This window comes from Arachis ipaensis, chromosome B8 (assembly GCF_059453495.1).
Source record: "Arachis ipaensis isolate K30076 ecotype BB chromosome B8, ASM5945349v1, whole genome shotgun sequence".
NCBI lineage: Eukaryota > Viridiplantae > Streptophyta > Magnoliopsida > Fabales > Fabaceae > Arachis > Arachis ipaensis.
In genome coordinates, this window is record NC_142443.1 from 30021312 (window position 1) to 30037723 (window position 16412).

A 16412-nucleotide genomic window follows, 5' to 3' on the forward strand; every position below is an offset into this window, starting at 1 on the left:
CCAAAAAAAAAATTAATACATAGATCAATTCCTAACATTTTTTCTGTCAGACATAATAATTCTCCATCCATTTTTTGACATAATTAATAATTTGGTGATCAAGTTGAGATTCAAGTGAAAATAGAAGAATAATTTTGATTATACTAAATTCCTAACTATCACACCAATCTAAGTTCTATTAAATACAAAAATATCAAATAGTTTTAACATTGAGTTTCTTGTAGAATAATCTCTAATAACTTTATTGAATATTATTATTATTATTATTATTATTATTGAGTGATATATATATATATATATATATATATATATATATATATATATTTTTTAATACAAAAACTCTTTTTATATTATAAAAATATACATAAAAATCTAATGAATAAATTTATCATTACTTTATCTAAAAACATGCAAAAAGTTATGGTATAATATTATTGAAACGTACAAACCATAATAATATATTTTTAGTTTAAGAGAATATGAAACTTAGTACATACATTTTTTTTTGTTGGATTTGGAATTGTATATGTAGTGAGATGGTTCAATAATATATTTTTTTAAAAAAATACCATATTAAAAATTAAATAGGTTTAACTTAACCTTAAAAGTTAATTTAATTATAATATTTACTAATATTCTTTTCTAATAAATACTTGAAAAATTTAGCTAGTCATGTCGAAAAATAGACGAAGGACTATTATGTCTGACGGAAAAAAATATTGAGGATTTATCTGGGTATTAATTTTTTTTGGACTAAAATGTCCGCTTTTAAAATATTTGGAGAATGATTTTGGTAATTACTCTGCCGAAAAATGAATCGAGGACTAATTTGTCTGTCGGAGTAAAATCTTGAGGATATTTGTGTGTATTAAATTTTTTTAGAGACTAAAATATCCGCTTTAAAATCCTTAGGGACTAATTTGGATAATTACTCTACATAATAAGTCTCAATATCAAATTTTAAATAACCAACAATGACATATAACAAGTCTCAATAATATCTTGAAAAACTAACAATAAAAATAAAATTATAAGTTAGTTAAAATTAATAGATAAATCTTATTTTGAGCATAAAATATTTATTAAATAATAATGATACATGAATAATATAAATATGTATAATAAATTCAACATATTATAAATAAAATTATAAATATATTAATAAAATAATAATATTGTAGTAAATTGTGTGATCTGAATTGGATCGATTTTAAAAAGTAAATTCAAAATCTAATTCAAAATCTAATCCAATTCATGTAGTTTACAAAAAATTGAATCCAATTAAATATGCGGTTTAATTCGGATCAATTTAGGTTTAAATATCGCTGCCTGTAACACTGAGGTGCGTTTGGTCGGTGCAGGAAAAATATCATCCTATGAAAATGAATAGTTTAAAAATAATATCAATTTGTTAATAAGTTCTCAAAAGAGTGAGAGATTAATATATTAGCTTGTTTTTTTCCTGTGCATAAATAATTAAACTCTTTTGCAATTAGTTTATTCTTTTGCATAAATTCAAATTGAAAACCTTAATTAGTTAAGAGAAACAAATGCAGACTATCAATGCATGGTTGGTTCAACTCAACACTTGTATTTCGATAAAGAAGGATCTCACCTAATTTCTTTCTTTTGGATTTAGGAACATTTACTATTGTTCTACCATCCCAAATCTTAATATTATTAAGATTACATTTTTTATTTTTTTCAAAATTCATAAGAAGTTATTTTATTTTTTATTAGAAAATCTATTTATGGTATATATATAACAGGTTCTTATCATAGTCTCACTCCAATAATTTTTTTCTAGACTAAAATATTTAAGATTTAATTATTAATAAGTTATGAATTTCATTGTATATATTTAAATAAAAAATATATCTAATATATTTTGCATAAATAAATAAATAAATAATTCATTAATTATATGACAGTCTATATATCTTTTGTCCTGGCGGATTTGTCATCCTTTTTTCGCCGATTATGCAACAAATCCATAGACCCTAAATAACTTTCTCTCCTTCAGGATCACGTGGTTCATATTCTGTGTCGCATGGAGATGATTTTCCCTCCTTCTTTCTTCACAGTCATGGTTCACTTGACAGTGCATCTGGTCGAAAAGGTGCGTCTTGGTGGTCCAGTACATTATCGGTGCATGTACCAATTGAACGGTAATTATCAAACAAAATTTTTTATTTTGCTTTTAATCAGTACTTATGACACGTATTATATTCCCAAAGGTACCTATGCCGTCTCAAGCAGTACGTGTGTAACAGATCACAACCAGAGGGCTCAATTGCAGAGGGATACTAATCTGAGGAGATTCTCGTATTCTGTTCAAGGTACCTAGATAATGTCGAGAGTAGGATTAATCGACCAATGCGTGTTGACGATCGACCGCGTGAACTTATGCCTGATGAGAGTGCAACCATGTTCCCCGAGGTTGGAAAGGCTGTCGGGGCTGCTTCTTTTTACACCCTCACACCAACTGAAAAATTCCAAACTCACCGTCACGTATTGGTCAATTGCTTGGCCGTGAAAAAATTTATAGAGTAAGTGCATTTGAAAGTATCGACTTCGTATGATCTACTATAGTTGGAGAACCTGACATGAAATTATTGTGACATTTCCAGTGAGTTTAGAGTGATCACAAAGAGAAAGTTACGAAGTAGGACAAGGTCCCAGTCTCATATAGACAATGTTGTGCACAGAGAATTTTTCGATTGGTTCAAGCATCAGGTGAATCTTGGTATCATAAATCCATTTACATATTCAAATGGTGTCATATTTTTCGTATCCCAATATAATGAAACATGTAATTTGTTCACTGCCAGGTTCCATTGGGAAGCATCATGCACCCGAACGAATTGCAGTGGCTTGCATGTGGCCCCAATGTTTATTTTTGCCGCTATACATCTTACAACGTAAATGGATTTAAGTTCAGAACCCTTTCGAGAGAGAGGAAGGGTTGAAAACCCAAAATAACGGGGTGTATGTCACTTCTGACACTAGGAGTTATGCAAGCAAGCGCGACAGTAATGTTGCTGTTGGTAGTGTCTCGTATTACGAAAAACTAGTGGCCATCATTGAGTTACAGCGGTCAATTCACGGTCGTCTTGTTTAGATGTATCTGGGCAAACACTACCTCTGGCAGAGGCATAAAACAAGACTCTTTGGGGCACACAGTGGTTAACTTCTCTCATCCAATTTATACAGGTGATCGAGAAGATGACGAATAGGCTTGCCTTGTATACTATGTGGAGGATGACGCTGATAAAAAATGGAGTGTGATAGTCCATGTGAACCCAAGGGACATGTTTGAAATGGGTGAAGACATAGGACAGTGTCAGTTCAAACTTTCTCCCCAACCGATTCTGACTGGGTTGGCTGAGTTTGACATCGAAGGTTTGTCATTGAGACGGGACGACGATTTAGAGGAACCAACCACTAATGCCATTGATAATTGCGAAGAGGCTGCCTATGTATAGATGTCTTTAGATACTAATTTAGGACATGTGCACTATTATTCTGTGTATAGCACTGTTGAGGGTTATAAACTTGGATAATTATTAATTAGCAACTAGCTATATCAGATTTTTAGAACATGGAAACACTTGATGTATATTGCTCATTATTTACAATTAATCCACATGGAGAATGTGATTTTATTAACATATTTTGTCCTCAAGTTATTTAATTTAGTAACATGTTAGTAGATTGTAATTGATGTTATATATTGACTGGCATGATCGGAGTTATCAGGGAAATTGGAAGAGAGGGATCTCTTTCTTTGTGCCTCTAGCATCTTGTTTTGCAAGGCGATGGTTGAGGCCTCCCCGTTCTCTTCGCTGGAGCACGCAACATCATTCGCAAGAGACCTGTGGTTCAACACGTTGCCAATTCAGTCATGGCTGGATACATTCTCAGCACACAGGCACATAGGTGATGCTATTACTATTGCGCATGGAGATATTAGGACGGTACGTTGTCATATGTCTGCTCGTAAAAAGGCTGTTTGGCTATATTTCAACCTATCGTAGTCAATCCAGATGTTTTATTGTCTGTAATTAAAAGGCACTTTCGAAAGGCCTTACATATTTGAAACCCTGAACATTGCAGGGATTGCTTCAATTCGCAACAAAGTACCGCAAGAAATTCGGCTTTGGGTTCGTCACTAGCACGAACCTATTTCTTTCGCAACAAATACTGGAGGAGGTGCAGGTAAAGTTTGGATTTTTTGTGATTTGTTTAGCCATCTAGTTGGGTACAATTGTTTAACTCAATGGTGATATGGCCGGTTGCTGACCTTTATTTTGTGAAATGAGGTACTGAATGGGAAAGTAAATAAATATATCCATGTTCCTAGAGTAAATGTTGAATAATTGACTCTCAATTCTGAGCAGGCACGAGAGCATGTTATAGTAAATTGTTATTTAGTCCAACAGGATCATAGCAATTTAAGTTAGTATACCTCAAGTCGTTCCCTTTTCCTCTTAGTTTGTTCTTTTTTTTTTTGCTTTTTACTTCCTAAGGAGATTGTTTGGAAGAAGAAAGTTGAAAACCAAGAATTGGATTTTACTTTGCCAGCTGGCACCTGTTATTGCTTCATTTGCATTGCATACTTTTTAACTTAAATGTCCATTTGATATTTTATTTTACACAGTGTCATTTGTGTATCTATTAAAAAGGTGGAGTATGGTATAGAATGCACTTGGCATCAGGCTTTAGAAAGGATACATATTTCATTTTATAATTTACTTGCTGATGTAGAAGATATATTAGTAAATTTTCATATTCTAAAATCAACAAGACAGATTTCTAATTTATTCACACATTTAAGATTAGCTTATTTATACTCTTAAAAAAATCACCCCTTCTTATTATGTACGTATTGAGGTGCAATTCTTTGAATTTCTGATATGGAACGTCAAGGCGATGATTTCTTATTAAACCAGCAATAACATTGAATAATCACTTTCCATGTTTAGATGGTGCAAAATATACAATGTATCTTTTAGTTGAATATATATATATATATATATATATATATATATATATATATATATAGCAACTTAAGAAAGTATATATATATATATATATATATATATATATATATATATATATATATATATATATATATATATAGCAACTTAAGAAAGTGAAGTGTTGGAACACGCTTTCTTACTTGCATAGATGCCTATCTATATGAATAGGTTTCAATCATAGCAGCCACACATTTGACTTGGATGCCTCGGGTTGCTATGTTGTATGCGGCTATTTAGATGCTTCCTTGTATGAAAAGTTTCAAGATAATTTTTTCTGTCTTTTTTTCCTGTTTTAGGAATGATCTGGTGTCTCTAAGATACCCCTTGTAATCTTTCTTCTGTTTAGTACTTTGTGTGCTTGAATGATTTTGATATCTTTCTTGGAATTTATTTTGAAGATTGTTTTATCAATCTGATTTAGGATGGCTTCATACTTTATTCCTCCTTATTGTATCTTGTACTCTTTTTTTTTTCTTCTTTCTTATATTCCCCTTCCAGATTCCAGGTGTTGTCCTTAGCATGTTCATTTGTAGGTAGAATGGAACACCTATACCTGATTTATATTTCTGTTTGATCTGGCTAGTTCTGAAAATGATTGTGTCTGAATGGTACTTTATTAGTTACTTAGATACCATGATGTCCATTTGGCATGTTCTTAAGTTGACGTGAAGCATTAAATGTTGCTGAAGTATCTAGAAAGTGCCTCTGATTAGTGTTGTTGATGACTTCTAGTTACCAATTACTGCACCTTTTCAGCTGGAACCTCTTTAAATTTGTGCAGTGCAGGCATACTATGAAAATAGTCTTAATGTTGAACTTGAAATTGCGTCTCGAGAAGAATTTACTCTTATAGAAAGAGGTCTTATAGAACTTTGGAAACGTAAGCCAAACCAACAGTTTATAACATGGAGCTTAATCATGCTTGGTTATTGTAAAATTTGTAAATTCTAATAACTTGATTGCTTATGGTGTATCCGTCAGGTTTGGCTTGGGAAAGGACTCAAGAAATTTCGGAAGAGACAGGCGAGATAGTTCAAGATTCGATGCTCGAAGAAGACGTTGTGCCAGATAGTTCTGATGAGGTTGTCTCTAACGGACACCAACATTCCATCCTAACATTTGACCTCAGTAAAACTCCAGAGGAGAACGATATCTGTTGACTCAACTTTTTATTATTAGTCTGACCTATCTTATGAAATATTGGGACTGAATTGAACAAAGTGACTGTTTGTGTTTTTTTCTTTGGATGTTGAATTTGATGAAGTAGCAATGAATTTGGAGGAGATTAATCTCAAATTAGTATATATCTCTTGAATTATTTTATATTGTGACTTGTTGGATTAATGGTTCGTACGAATTCAAGACTTTTATATTATCGATTTGTCATATATATACGTTTTTAAAGTAATACAAAAATAAATGTATAAACCCAGGTGGTGAAACTGCTTAATGAACTACATTCTGTAATCATGACTATCATATTGACAAAATGACATGAATTAATTAATAGGCATGAATTGATTAATTAAGATCTATAGTTACACACTTCATTCATAACCTAAAATGTCGAAATAGTTTAATTTATCCAAATAATTTACTAATTTATTTTAAACCAAATTAATGCACTCATATTAATTTATATAGTATTATATTATAACTGTAAAAAATATTAGTATCACCGTTATTATTATTATTATTATTATTATTATTATTATTATTATTATTATTATTATTATTATTATTATTATTATTATTATTATTGTTATTATTATTATAATTATGATTATTAATATTATTATTATAAGTAGTATTATATATATTTTTAAAATAAATCTTAGAGATTGAATTTTGATGCAGTTTTTTGCACCCATGATTATAAAAATAAGATATTGTTATACATAAAAATTGGTCATTTTTTGTTAAGTATATATTTTTTATAATTTTTTTTGTCTTAACAACCAATAATATTCTTAAAAAATCTCAAAATAATATATACTTAACAAAAAATAACCAAATGTTAAGAATAATAATATCACACTTTTCTAATCATACTTACAAAAAATTGCATCAAAATTCAATCTCTGATGTATTTTTTGAGAAAGTCATATTTAATGTTAGTTTTTTTTGCAAGATTATCCAACATTTAATATGTAATTCTCAAATAATACATTAGAGATTGAATTTTGATACAATTTTTTGCAAATATAATTAAAAAATAGATATTATTATCCAGAAAATTTTGGTGATTATTTGTTGAGTATATATTTTTTGTAATTTTTTTATTAATAACTAATAATACTTTTAAAAAAATTACAAAAAAAAAACTTAAATTTCAAATCAGAGAATCCACCGCCACTACCATAATCCTTATTCTTCCCCTAATACTATGGCATTCATATTGTCGAACCACTAGGAATCTTGCTTCGTCCTGGTTCCTCTCCTCCACGTCTGTCTCTGCAGCAAGCCAGTGTCCTTGATCCCCTTCTCTCACTGTCCGATCCCCGGTAGTTCCTCTCTCACCCTCAATCCAGTTATCCCGATGTGGGTAAGCACCACTGGACACCCTCTACTCAATTGCTTTATTTAGTGTTTGAAAAAGAGGCTAATAATTAGTTTAAAGTTGACATGCAAGTTTCTCCTAATGTGGTTAGCTGAGTTAATTTGTTAATAGGGAGTGGGTTTTGTTGATGAGGAGCATGAGTCTATTAATGGTGGATTCTAAGTTGGGGCTTAATTCTCAGTTTGACTGTGTTTTTTATTTTCTCACTGGTATATTTGATTCTTGTTGCTGATAATGGTTGCCTGTGAATGACGCGCATGTATGTCTCAATTCATGTAGAATTAATTTCCTATAAGTTTTTCATTAGTTTCGTTAAATAGAAAACAAACAGAGGACTCAATGAGGTAGGTAGTGGATAGAACTAGTACTGTGTATGAAGTTTAGTAGAAGATATCACACAAACAAGCAAGGACTCAACACTTGGCTATCCTTCTCTAGTCCAAATTAATTCAGTTAAACTAATATCGTATTTCCTCCCTTCAATATTCACAGCATCCAACTTAGTCAATACTAATAACGCTAAACCCATTATCATGATTCTCAAGTCTCCGACTCCCACTTACCATATAGGAGCCTTCCACTTATTTGTCATGCTAAAAAATATCTAATGCTTGGTGATGATGCCACAAACAATTAGACCTTAGAAAAGGGAAAAATTTTCAATCTTTCAGAAATTAGTAACCTTCAAAAACAGGAGAGGTGATTTAAACTAATAAGAATAGGCATGGAGTATTATATACAAGAATTAGGGTTCTATCTATCAAATATTGTTTGTTATGTATCAAAGACTTTGCACATTTGTTATGTATCCATGACTATATATTTTCGGTCAAATGAATTGTCTTAGTTCAAACTGAGAAAAAGTAGTATTAGAATAACGTGTATGATCAATATAAGCCTAATCAAATAACAAAACATGAAATCTCTGAAGGCTGTAGTGATCCTTGGGTTTTTTACTTTTCTAGATTCTTTTATTGACTCAATTTTCAGGTTTCAACTTTGAAGTGACTGGTCCATAAGTGAGCAGTGTTAACAGTGACACTATTTAGGCGATAGGAAGAAATTAATAATCAACTTAAAGTGTGAATTACGGAAATTATTGCTACCCAGGACATAGAAATTTCTTGCAATCAATTTTCATAGTCCAAATTGTTAAACATGATATTTTATTATAACTAAACATGATATTTTTCTAATTGTTAAACATGCTACTCCTAAGTCTTAAGCCTAAAATTAACTTCCAATAGTGCAGAATATTATGATGATTCTAGGCACTATAGAGAAATTATGAATACATCAATGGTTAACCTTTTTATACCTAACTTTGATTTCTTTGTTAATAGAGTCTCTCAACTCATGTACTCATGTACTCTCCTAATCTATATATAAGCTTGGAATGAAGTATTGAATTGTGAATTGCACAAGCTATATATTATACTTATTATAGTTTATATGTATGTGTGTTGTCTGGTGATGACACGCTATGTCCTACCATTAATATAATGATCTATATGATGATATATACAAATGCAATAGGAACGAGTTGGTAGTGTATTTCAGACCACAAATTTGGGCATAATACCTGTATACCAAGTAAGCTTAGTATCACATGATATTGATTTACCATAACTATCATTACTTATTAATACCTTTAATTGTTAGTGTATTTCATAATTCTGATTAAATTGTCTATTATCACCCTTAACTACGGTCTTTGGTCTCATATTATAAATTGTTTAGTATCAATATATCATAAATACCCGAGTTTAATTAATAGTAACTGGGGTATGCCAGTGTCTTTTTTACATATTAATAAATATTATTATCTATATATTAATTGTTATCACTTTGTTTTAATCCAAATGCAGTTAGGAAAGATGCCCAGAGTAGGTCATTTCACGAAGAAAGCCCGTGTAGACACATCATGTCAGCAGCCTCAAGTAGGATTTCATGCGGCTTCAACTTCGCAGAGAGCGCATTGCCCAATTCCGCTGTCCAGTGGCAGTGGTGCCCCCCGCATCCTCGTCTTTACGCCCCTTTCGTCCGCCCCGCAGCGAACCACTGTCTGCTCCACAGGCTTGCACGAATGATGTTTAAAACTTGGAGCCAGACGCCGAAGACTTAGACCCAGAGGTAGATGAGGTAGATTCTTTTGACCAATATGTTGATAACCTATTTGCTGCATCGGATGCTCAGAAGCACAAGGGACACAAGACCACTGAATTTTGGGATGTTAAAACAACTGGTATAAAAGAATTTATTTAATTCTATTTTTCATTTAGCTATTTTCCTATGATGTCGTCACAGCTTGGCTCAAATGGTAACTAACACAGAATAAATATGTTTTACAGAATCCGATGGCACAATCAAACCGGTCAAACTGAGTGTGAAGGAAGCTATGAAGCCAACTAACGGAAGAAAGATCGTACTCAGGTTTAACAGTGCACTGCAACCAGTTGGGGATGAAGCAGGTCTACTGAGCGGCGTTATGGAACTGCTAGGATCTGACTACACCAAATTCCCAATCTGTGAGAAGGATTGGAGAAAGATTCGCACCAAGGACAAGGTCTATAATGAATGTGTAAAGGTAAAATGTTATTTTTTTTCGTACCATTCCAGACTCATAATTTGAACACTACTGACAACTTAATTTTAATGTTACAGGAAATGTTCCATTTTAAAGAAGATAGTAGAGGAATTATCAAGCGTATAATATTCAAAATGCTAGGAAGGGCTTGGAAGGAAACGAGGAACAGATTATACCATCACTGCTATGACTCAAAACTTTCACTTGATGAAAATATTGAAAACTGCCCAAATAGAATTACCGCGGACCATTGGAGATGGTTTCTCGATTATCACAATAGTGAAGAGACACAGGTAATATAGTTTTGTTTCATAGCAGAAAAAGTCTATTTATGTCACATTGAGTTAGTCAGAACTAGTGTTTAGTAACTCTTAATTTGATAGCATGACAGGAGAAGTGTAAGAAAAATGCTGAGAATCGATCAAAGCAGCTTTACACCCACACTGGCAGATCGAAAAGCTTGGTAAGGCTCAGAGAAGAAGAGGTAATCTCTACAAGCAGAGTTGGCAGTAGAGAAATTGAAAAGAAAGGCAATGGAGGATGAAGTAGCAGTCGAGAAGAACAAAAGACAGGCAGTGGAGGATGAAGTAGCAGCCGGGAAGACAAAAAGACAGACAATGGAGGATGAAGTAGCAGCTAGGAAGGTCAGAATGCAGGCAATAGAGAGTGCTTTGATATGTCTACTTCAAGGGCAAGGTGGAAAGCTGCCATCAGACATCGCCGCATGGATGAGTGCATTGGAGGGACAGAATAAAAAGTAGATCTTAGGATTGTGGAACCTTTTTTTCTTTCAGATATACACTTTTTTGGTGTTGATTATGCAACTCTTAGTAAGGAGTACACTTTATTGATATTCGGATAATTATACCAATTAAATTAATGGTTTTGCTATTGTCGTTTACCTTGTAATTTATTTTTTGGGATATAAAATAATTTAACTTACTAATATTAAGAAGGATTAAAAAAAAAAGAAATTGTACATTAAAATAAAAAAGAGCGTTGATTACCAGTGTACAATACAGTATTTTTGCGGCCATTTAACCGGAAAATAGGGGCGGTTGCGAAATAGCCATTAGAAATTTGAAAAATCAGGTTAGGAGATAGCGGCGGTTTTAAACTGCCAAACCGCCGCCAGTTACATTTGAAAAAATAGTGGCCGTTAAACAGCAGCATTTTCAAACCGCCGATCATTACATTTGAACAAAACTGTGGTCATTAAACAGCAGCGGTTTCAAACCGCCGATCATTTCGTGTGGATCACTGTTGGGCAAATCACGGCAGTTTTAAACCGACTCTAAACATTGCGATGCTATTTCTGGGTTTTACGGCGGTTGTGCCAGCGGTTCCTAAAAACCGCCGCAAAATCATATAACCACCCCCTAATAGGCGACACTTAACGAACCGATGGAATCCCGTTTCGAGGCAGCTTAAAACCGCCGCAAATCACTCCAAAAACCGCCTCAATTTCCCGTTTCCTTTGTAGTGTATTTCTAGTATTTCTTTTGTACAATTCGATAATTTTTTCTCCTATATAATAGGATAGTACTCATTTTTCTTGAAGTCATTGCTATTCTTATCTTATACATTTTAGATAAGATTATAGATTGTGTGTATAATTGCATAATGATTATTGTACATTGTGAAGTGCTGACAAATGTTTAATTTTTAATAAATAATTGATTTATACATTTAATTGTACATTAAAAATATGAATTATTTATATATAACTAATTTTAAGATGGTTCAAAATATGGCTAAAAAAGAGTAAAGTATTTCTTAGAAGTGTGTTGGGTCAAAAGGGTGAAATCTAAAAAGAACATTCTGAAGAGTTGAATTTTTCTTTTAGTGAGAATTAAATTGGTGAAAGTGGATTGGTTGGATTTGAAGTGTAGAGAGTGACATCTAATTAGAAATAAACCAAACTAAATGTCTCATCATTAATTTCACATATCATGAGCATCCTTTTATCCGGACACCTCCTTGTCACGAACACTCGGAAAACTTTAACTTAACTTGTGAAAATCAACTTCCTCCTTACACCCATTTTTAGTTAAAAAGACTTGAAATGATGGAACATGTAAAAACACTTTCTGCTAACTACCCTATTTAGTAACAAACCTTGAGATAAAAGGGAGTAAACTGAATATCACATTGTAACCATTGGACAATGTACTCCTCCTTCAAAATGGCTTGGGCTTATAAAAGGACCTTAATCCACTTCTCTTGAGAGACTTTTTTCTCTGAAACTTGAGAGATCACATATCAATCCTTTAATCTAATTCTTCCTATTATTCTTCACTTTACTCATAGATTTCAAAAAATCAGCATTCGGTGGAACACCCGACAGCAAATCATTGTCCACTTTAAAAGAGCTCATTCACTCTCTTATGACATTAGTGAAGGTCTCTACACTTGTTTTTCACTTTCATTTCTCATCTTTAGTTCTTGTGTTGCTTATTTGCTATTAATAGAAGCTTTTCCCTCACAAATTTATTTACCGTTAATCTCTTATCTTAAACTTTCTTTACTTAATTTCTTCATACAAAACTCACCCGAATCATTTGGTGACTCCACTGGGGAGGAATACTTTGATGCAATGGCTGAATCTAGCAACACTCAATCTGGGCAGAATCGACCACCCAGGTGACGTTCAATAACCCTTCGAACTTTAATCTTAGCTTGGGAACACCTCAACATGAGGACAAGTGCAACCAAAAAGAGGAAACATGGAGCAGTAGAATTTGGGTTCAGGAGGAGGAGAAGCTCCTACCTTTGAAAATTTTTTCACACCCCATACTGGAGGTATGCTGGTCTGCACACTCACATTGCTATTCCTGCTCCCGTGTACAACTAGATGATAGACAACCAGGAAAAGATATAGGCTTTAATCACTAAAATGATGGCTAGAGACCAAATAAGATATAGAACCCCTTTACTACCTCCAATCATGAATCAGGAGCATATGGAGAAAGACAAGAACACCCTTGTCACTCGTAGGGAGTTGGTGCGTATTCTAAAGGACAAAGGAATGGAAAATGAACCCATTTGGGAGATAAATCCACCATTTGAACATTATAATTTGGCAAAATTGTACCCTTAGAGGTATTAACCACCTACCTTTTGCAAGTTTGATGGTGCTGGAAGTGCCAAAGAACACGTCCTGTCATTCTTGGATGACTTTGGGGTGTTCAGAAACCACCATGAGTTCAAGATCAGAAAGTTTTCCAAGTCATTGACAGGAAAGACGTTCACTTGGTATGCTAAGTTAAAAGCCAATAGCATCAACATCTGAGCGCAATTGGTGACAGAATTCTGCAATAAGTTCCTAGAAGAGGAACCATCCAGGCACATCATGGACTTAAGAAGTGTAAAATAGAGACAAAGAGAAGGATTGGTGACATTTATCAAGCGATATATAGAGATCAAGCTTTACTTTACAAGGACATCCTCCCAGAATCACAATTGTTGTATGGGTGGTGTGCAAAATCGTGATCATTCCATTCCTTGGTAACAACGCTAAAAACGCAATACGCACGTTCATGATCTTATATCTGTTTCACAACTTCGTACAACCAACCAGCAAGTGCATTGGGTCGTCTAAGTAATAAACCTTACGTGAGTAAAGGTCGATCCCACGGAGATTGTCGGCTTGAAGCAAGCTATGGTCACTTTGTAAATCTCAGTCAGGCGGATTAAATTGTATTAAGAAATTATAGTGGATGAAAATAAATAAAATATAAAATAGGATAGTGGTACTTATGTAATTCATTGGTGAGAATTTCAGATAAGCGTATAGAGATGCTTTCGTCCCTCTGAACCTCTGCTTTCCTGCTGTCTTCATCCAATCCTTCCTACTCCTTTCCATGGCAAGCTGTATGTTGGGCATCACCGTTGTCAAAGGCTACTTCCCGTCCTCTCAGTGAAAATGGTCCAAGATGCTCTATCACGGCACGTCTATTCATCTGTCGGTTCTCGATCATACTGGAATAGGATCCATTGATCCTTTTGCGTCTGTCACTACGCCCAGCACTCGCGAGTTTGAAGCTCGTCACAGCCATCCCTTCCCAGATCCTACTCGGAATACCACAGACAAGGTTTAGACTTTCCGGATCTCAAGAATGGCCATCCATGGGTTCTAACTTATACCACGAAGACACTAATAACTCGGACTCGGTCTCCTGTATTAGATATCCAAGAGATATCCATTCAATCTAAGGTAGAACGGAAGTGGTTGTCAGGCACGTGTTCATAAGTTGAGAATGATGATGACTATCACGATCATCACATCCATCATATTGAAGTGCGAATGAATATCTTAGAAGCGGAATAAGTAGAATTGAATAGAAAAACAGTAGTACTTTGCATTAATCTTTGAGGAACAGCAGAGCTCCACACCTTAATCTATGGTATGTAGAAACTCTACCATTGAAAATACATAAGTGATGAAGGTCCAGGCATGGCCGAGAGGCCAGCCCCCAAACGTGATCTAAAGATCAAACTAAAGATGTAAATACAATAGTAAAAAGTCATATTTATACTAAACTAGTTACTAGGGTTTACAGAAATAAGTAATTGATGTAGAAATCCACTTCCGGGGCCCACTTGGTGTGTGCTTGGGCTGAGCTTGAAGTTTACACGTGGAGAGGTCATTCTTGGAGTTGAACGCCAGTTTGTAACGTGTTTCTGGCGTTGAACTCCACTTTGCAACTTGTTTCTGGCGCTGAACGCCAGACTGCAGCATGGAACTGGCGTTGAACGCCAGTTTACATCATCAATCCTTATTCAAATTATGGACTATTATATATTTCTGAAAATCCCTGGATGTCTACTTTCCAACGCAATTAGAAGCGCGCCATTTGAAGTTCTGTAGCTCTAGAAAATCCACTTTGAATCCAACACCAACAGCATCTGCAGTCCTTCTTCAACCTCTGATTCTGATTTTTGCTCAGGTCCCTCAATTTCAGCCAGAAAATACCTGAAATCACAGAAAAACACACAAACTCATAGTAAAGTCCAAAATGTGAATTTTAATTAAAAAATAATAAAAATATAATGAAAACTAATTAAATCATACTAAAAACATACTAAAAACAATGCCAAAAGTGTATAAATTATCCGCTCATCACAACACCAAACTTAAATTGTTGCTTGTCCCCAAGTAATTGAAAATCAAATAGGATAAAAAGAAGAGAATATACTATAAATTCCAAAATATCAATGAAACTTAGCTCCAATCAGATGAGCGGGACTTGTAGCTTTTTGCCTCTTGAATAGTTTTGGCATCTCGCTTTATCCATTGAAGTTCAGAATGATTGGCATCTATAGGAACTCAGAGTTCAGATAGTGTTATTGATTCTCCTAGTTCAGTATGTTGATTCTTGAACACAGCTACTTTATGAGTCTTGGCCGTGGCCCTAAGCACTTTGTTTTCCAGTATTACCACCGGATACATAAATGCCACAGACACATAACTGGGTGAACCTTTTCAGATTGTGACTCAGCTTTGCTAAAGTCCCCAATTAGAGGTGTCCAGGGTTCTTAAGCACACTCTTCTTTTGCTTTGGACCTTGACTTTAACCGCTCAGTCTCAAGTTTTCACTTGACACCTTCATGCCACAAGCACATGGTTAGAGACAGCTTGGTTTAGCCGCTTAGGCCAGGATTTTATTCCTTTAGGCCCTCCTATCCACTGATGCTCAAAGCCTTGGATCCTTTTTAGTGCCCTTGCCTTTTGGTTTTAAGGGTTACTGGCTTTTTGCTCTTGCCTTTTGGTTTAAAGAGCTTTTGGCTTTTTCTGCTTGCTTTTTCTTTTCTCTCTCTATTATTTTTTTGCCATTTTTCTCTCTTTTTTTTCGCAAGCTTTCTGTATTCACTACTTTTTCTTGCTTCAAGAATCAATTTTATGATTTTTCAGATTATCAAATAACATTTCTCCTGCTCATCATTCTTTCAAGAGCCAACATATTTAACATTCTTAAACAACAACTTCAAAAGACATATGCACTATTCAAGCATTCATTCAGAAAACAAAAAGTATTGTCACCACATCAAAATAATTAAACTAGATTCAAGGATGAATTCGAAACCATGTACTTCTTGTTCTTTTGTAATTAAAATATTTTTCATTCAAGAGAGGTGATAGATTCATAGGACATTCATACTTTAAGGCATAGACACTTAAATACTAGTGATCATGAAGACAAAAACATAAACAAACATAAAG

General features: G+C 33.8%; 2 protein-coding genes across 2 annotated transcripts; both read left to right on the forward strand.

The window, feature by feature from the left end:
- Positions 1 to 3767: 3767 nt before the first annotated feature.
- Positions 3768 to 6202, forward strand: LOC148547568 (uric acid degradation bifunctional protein TTL-like). The gene is made up of 4 exons (XM_088495214.1): positions 3768 to 3977; positions 4117 to 4218; positions 5829 to 5922; positions 6024 to 6202. The coding sequence occupies exons 1-4, from the start codon at positions 3819 to 3821 to the stop codon at positions 6200 to 6202; spliced, it is 534 nt and encodes a 177-aa protein (XP_088351340.1). The 5' UTR covers positions 3768 to 3818.
- Positions 6203 to 7581: 1379 nt separating this feature from the next.
- LOC110265442 (uncharacterized) lies at positions 7582 to 10733 on the forward strand. Its single transcript, XM_088495500.1, has 7 exons — positions 7582 to 7587; positions 9139 to 9195; positions 9471 to 9609; positions 9713 to 9847; positions 9954 to 10189; positions 10267 to 10482; positions 10581 to 10733. Exons 1-7 carry the CDS (start codon positions 7582 to 7584, stop codon positions 10731 to 10733), a joined length of 942 nt encoding a protein of 313 aa, XP_088351626.1.
- Positions 10734 to 16412: the final 5679 nt, after the last annotated feature.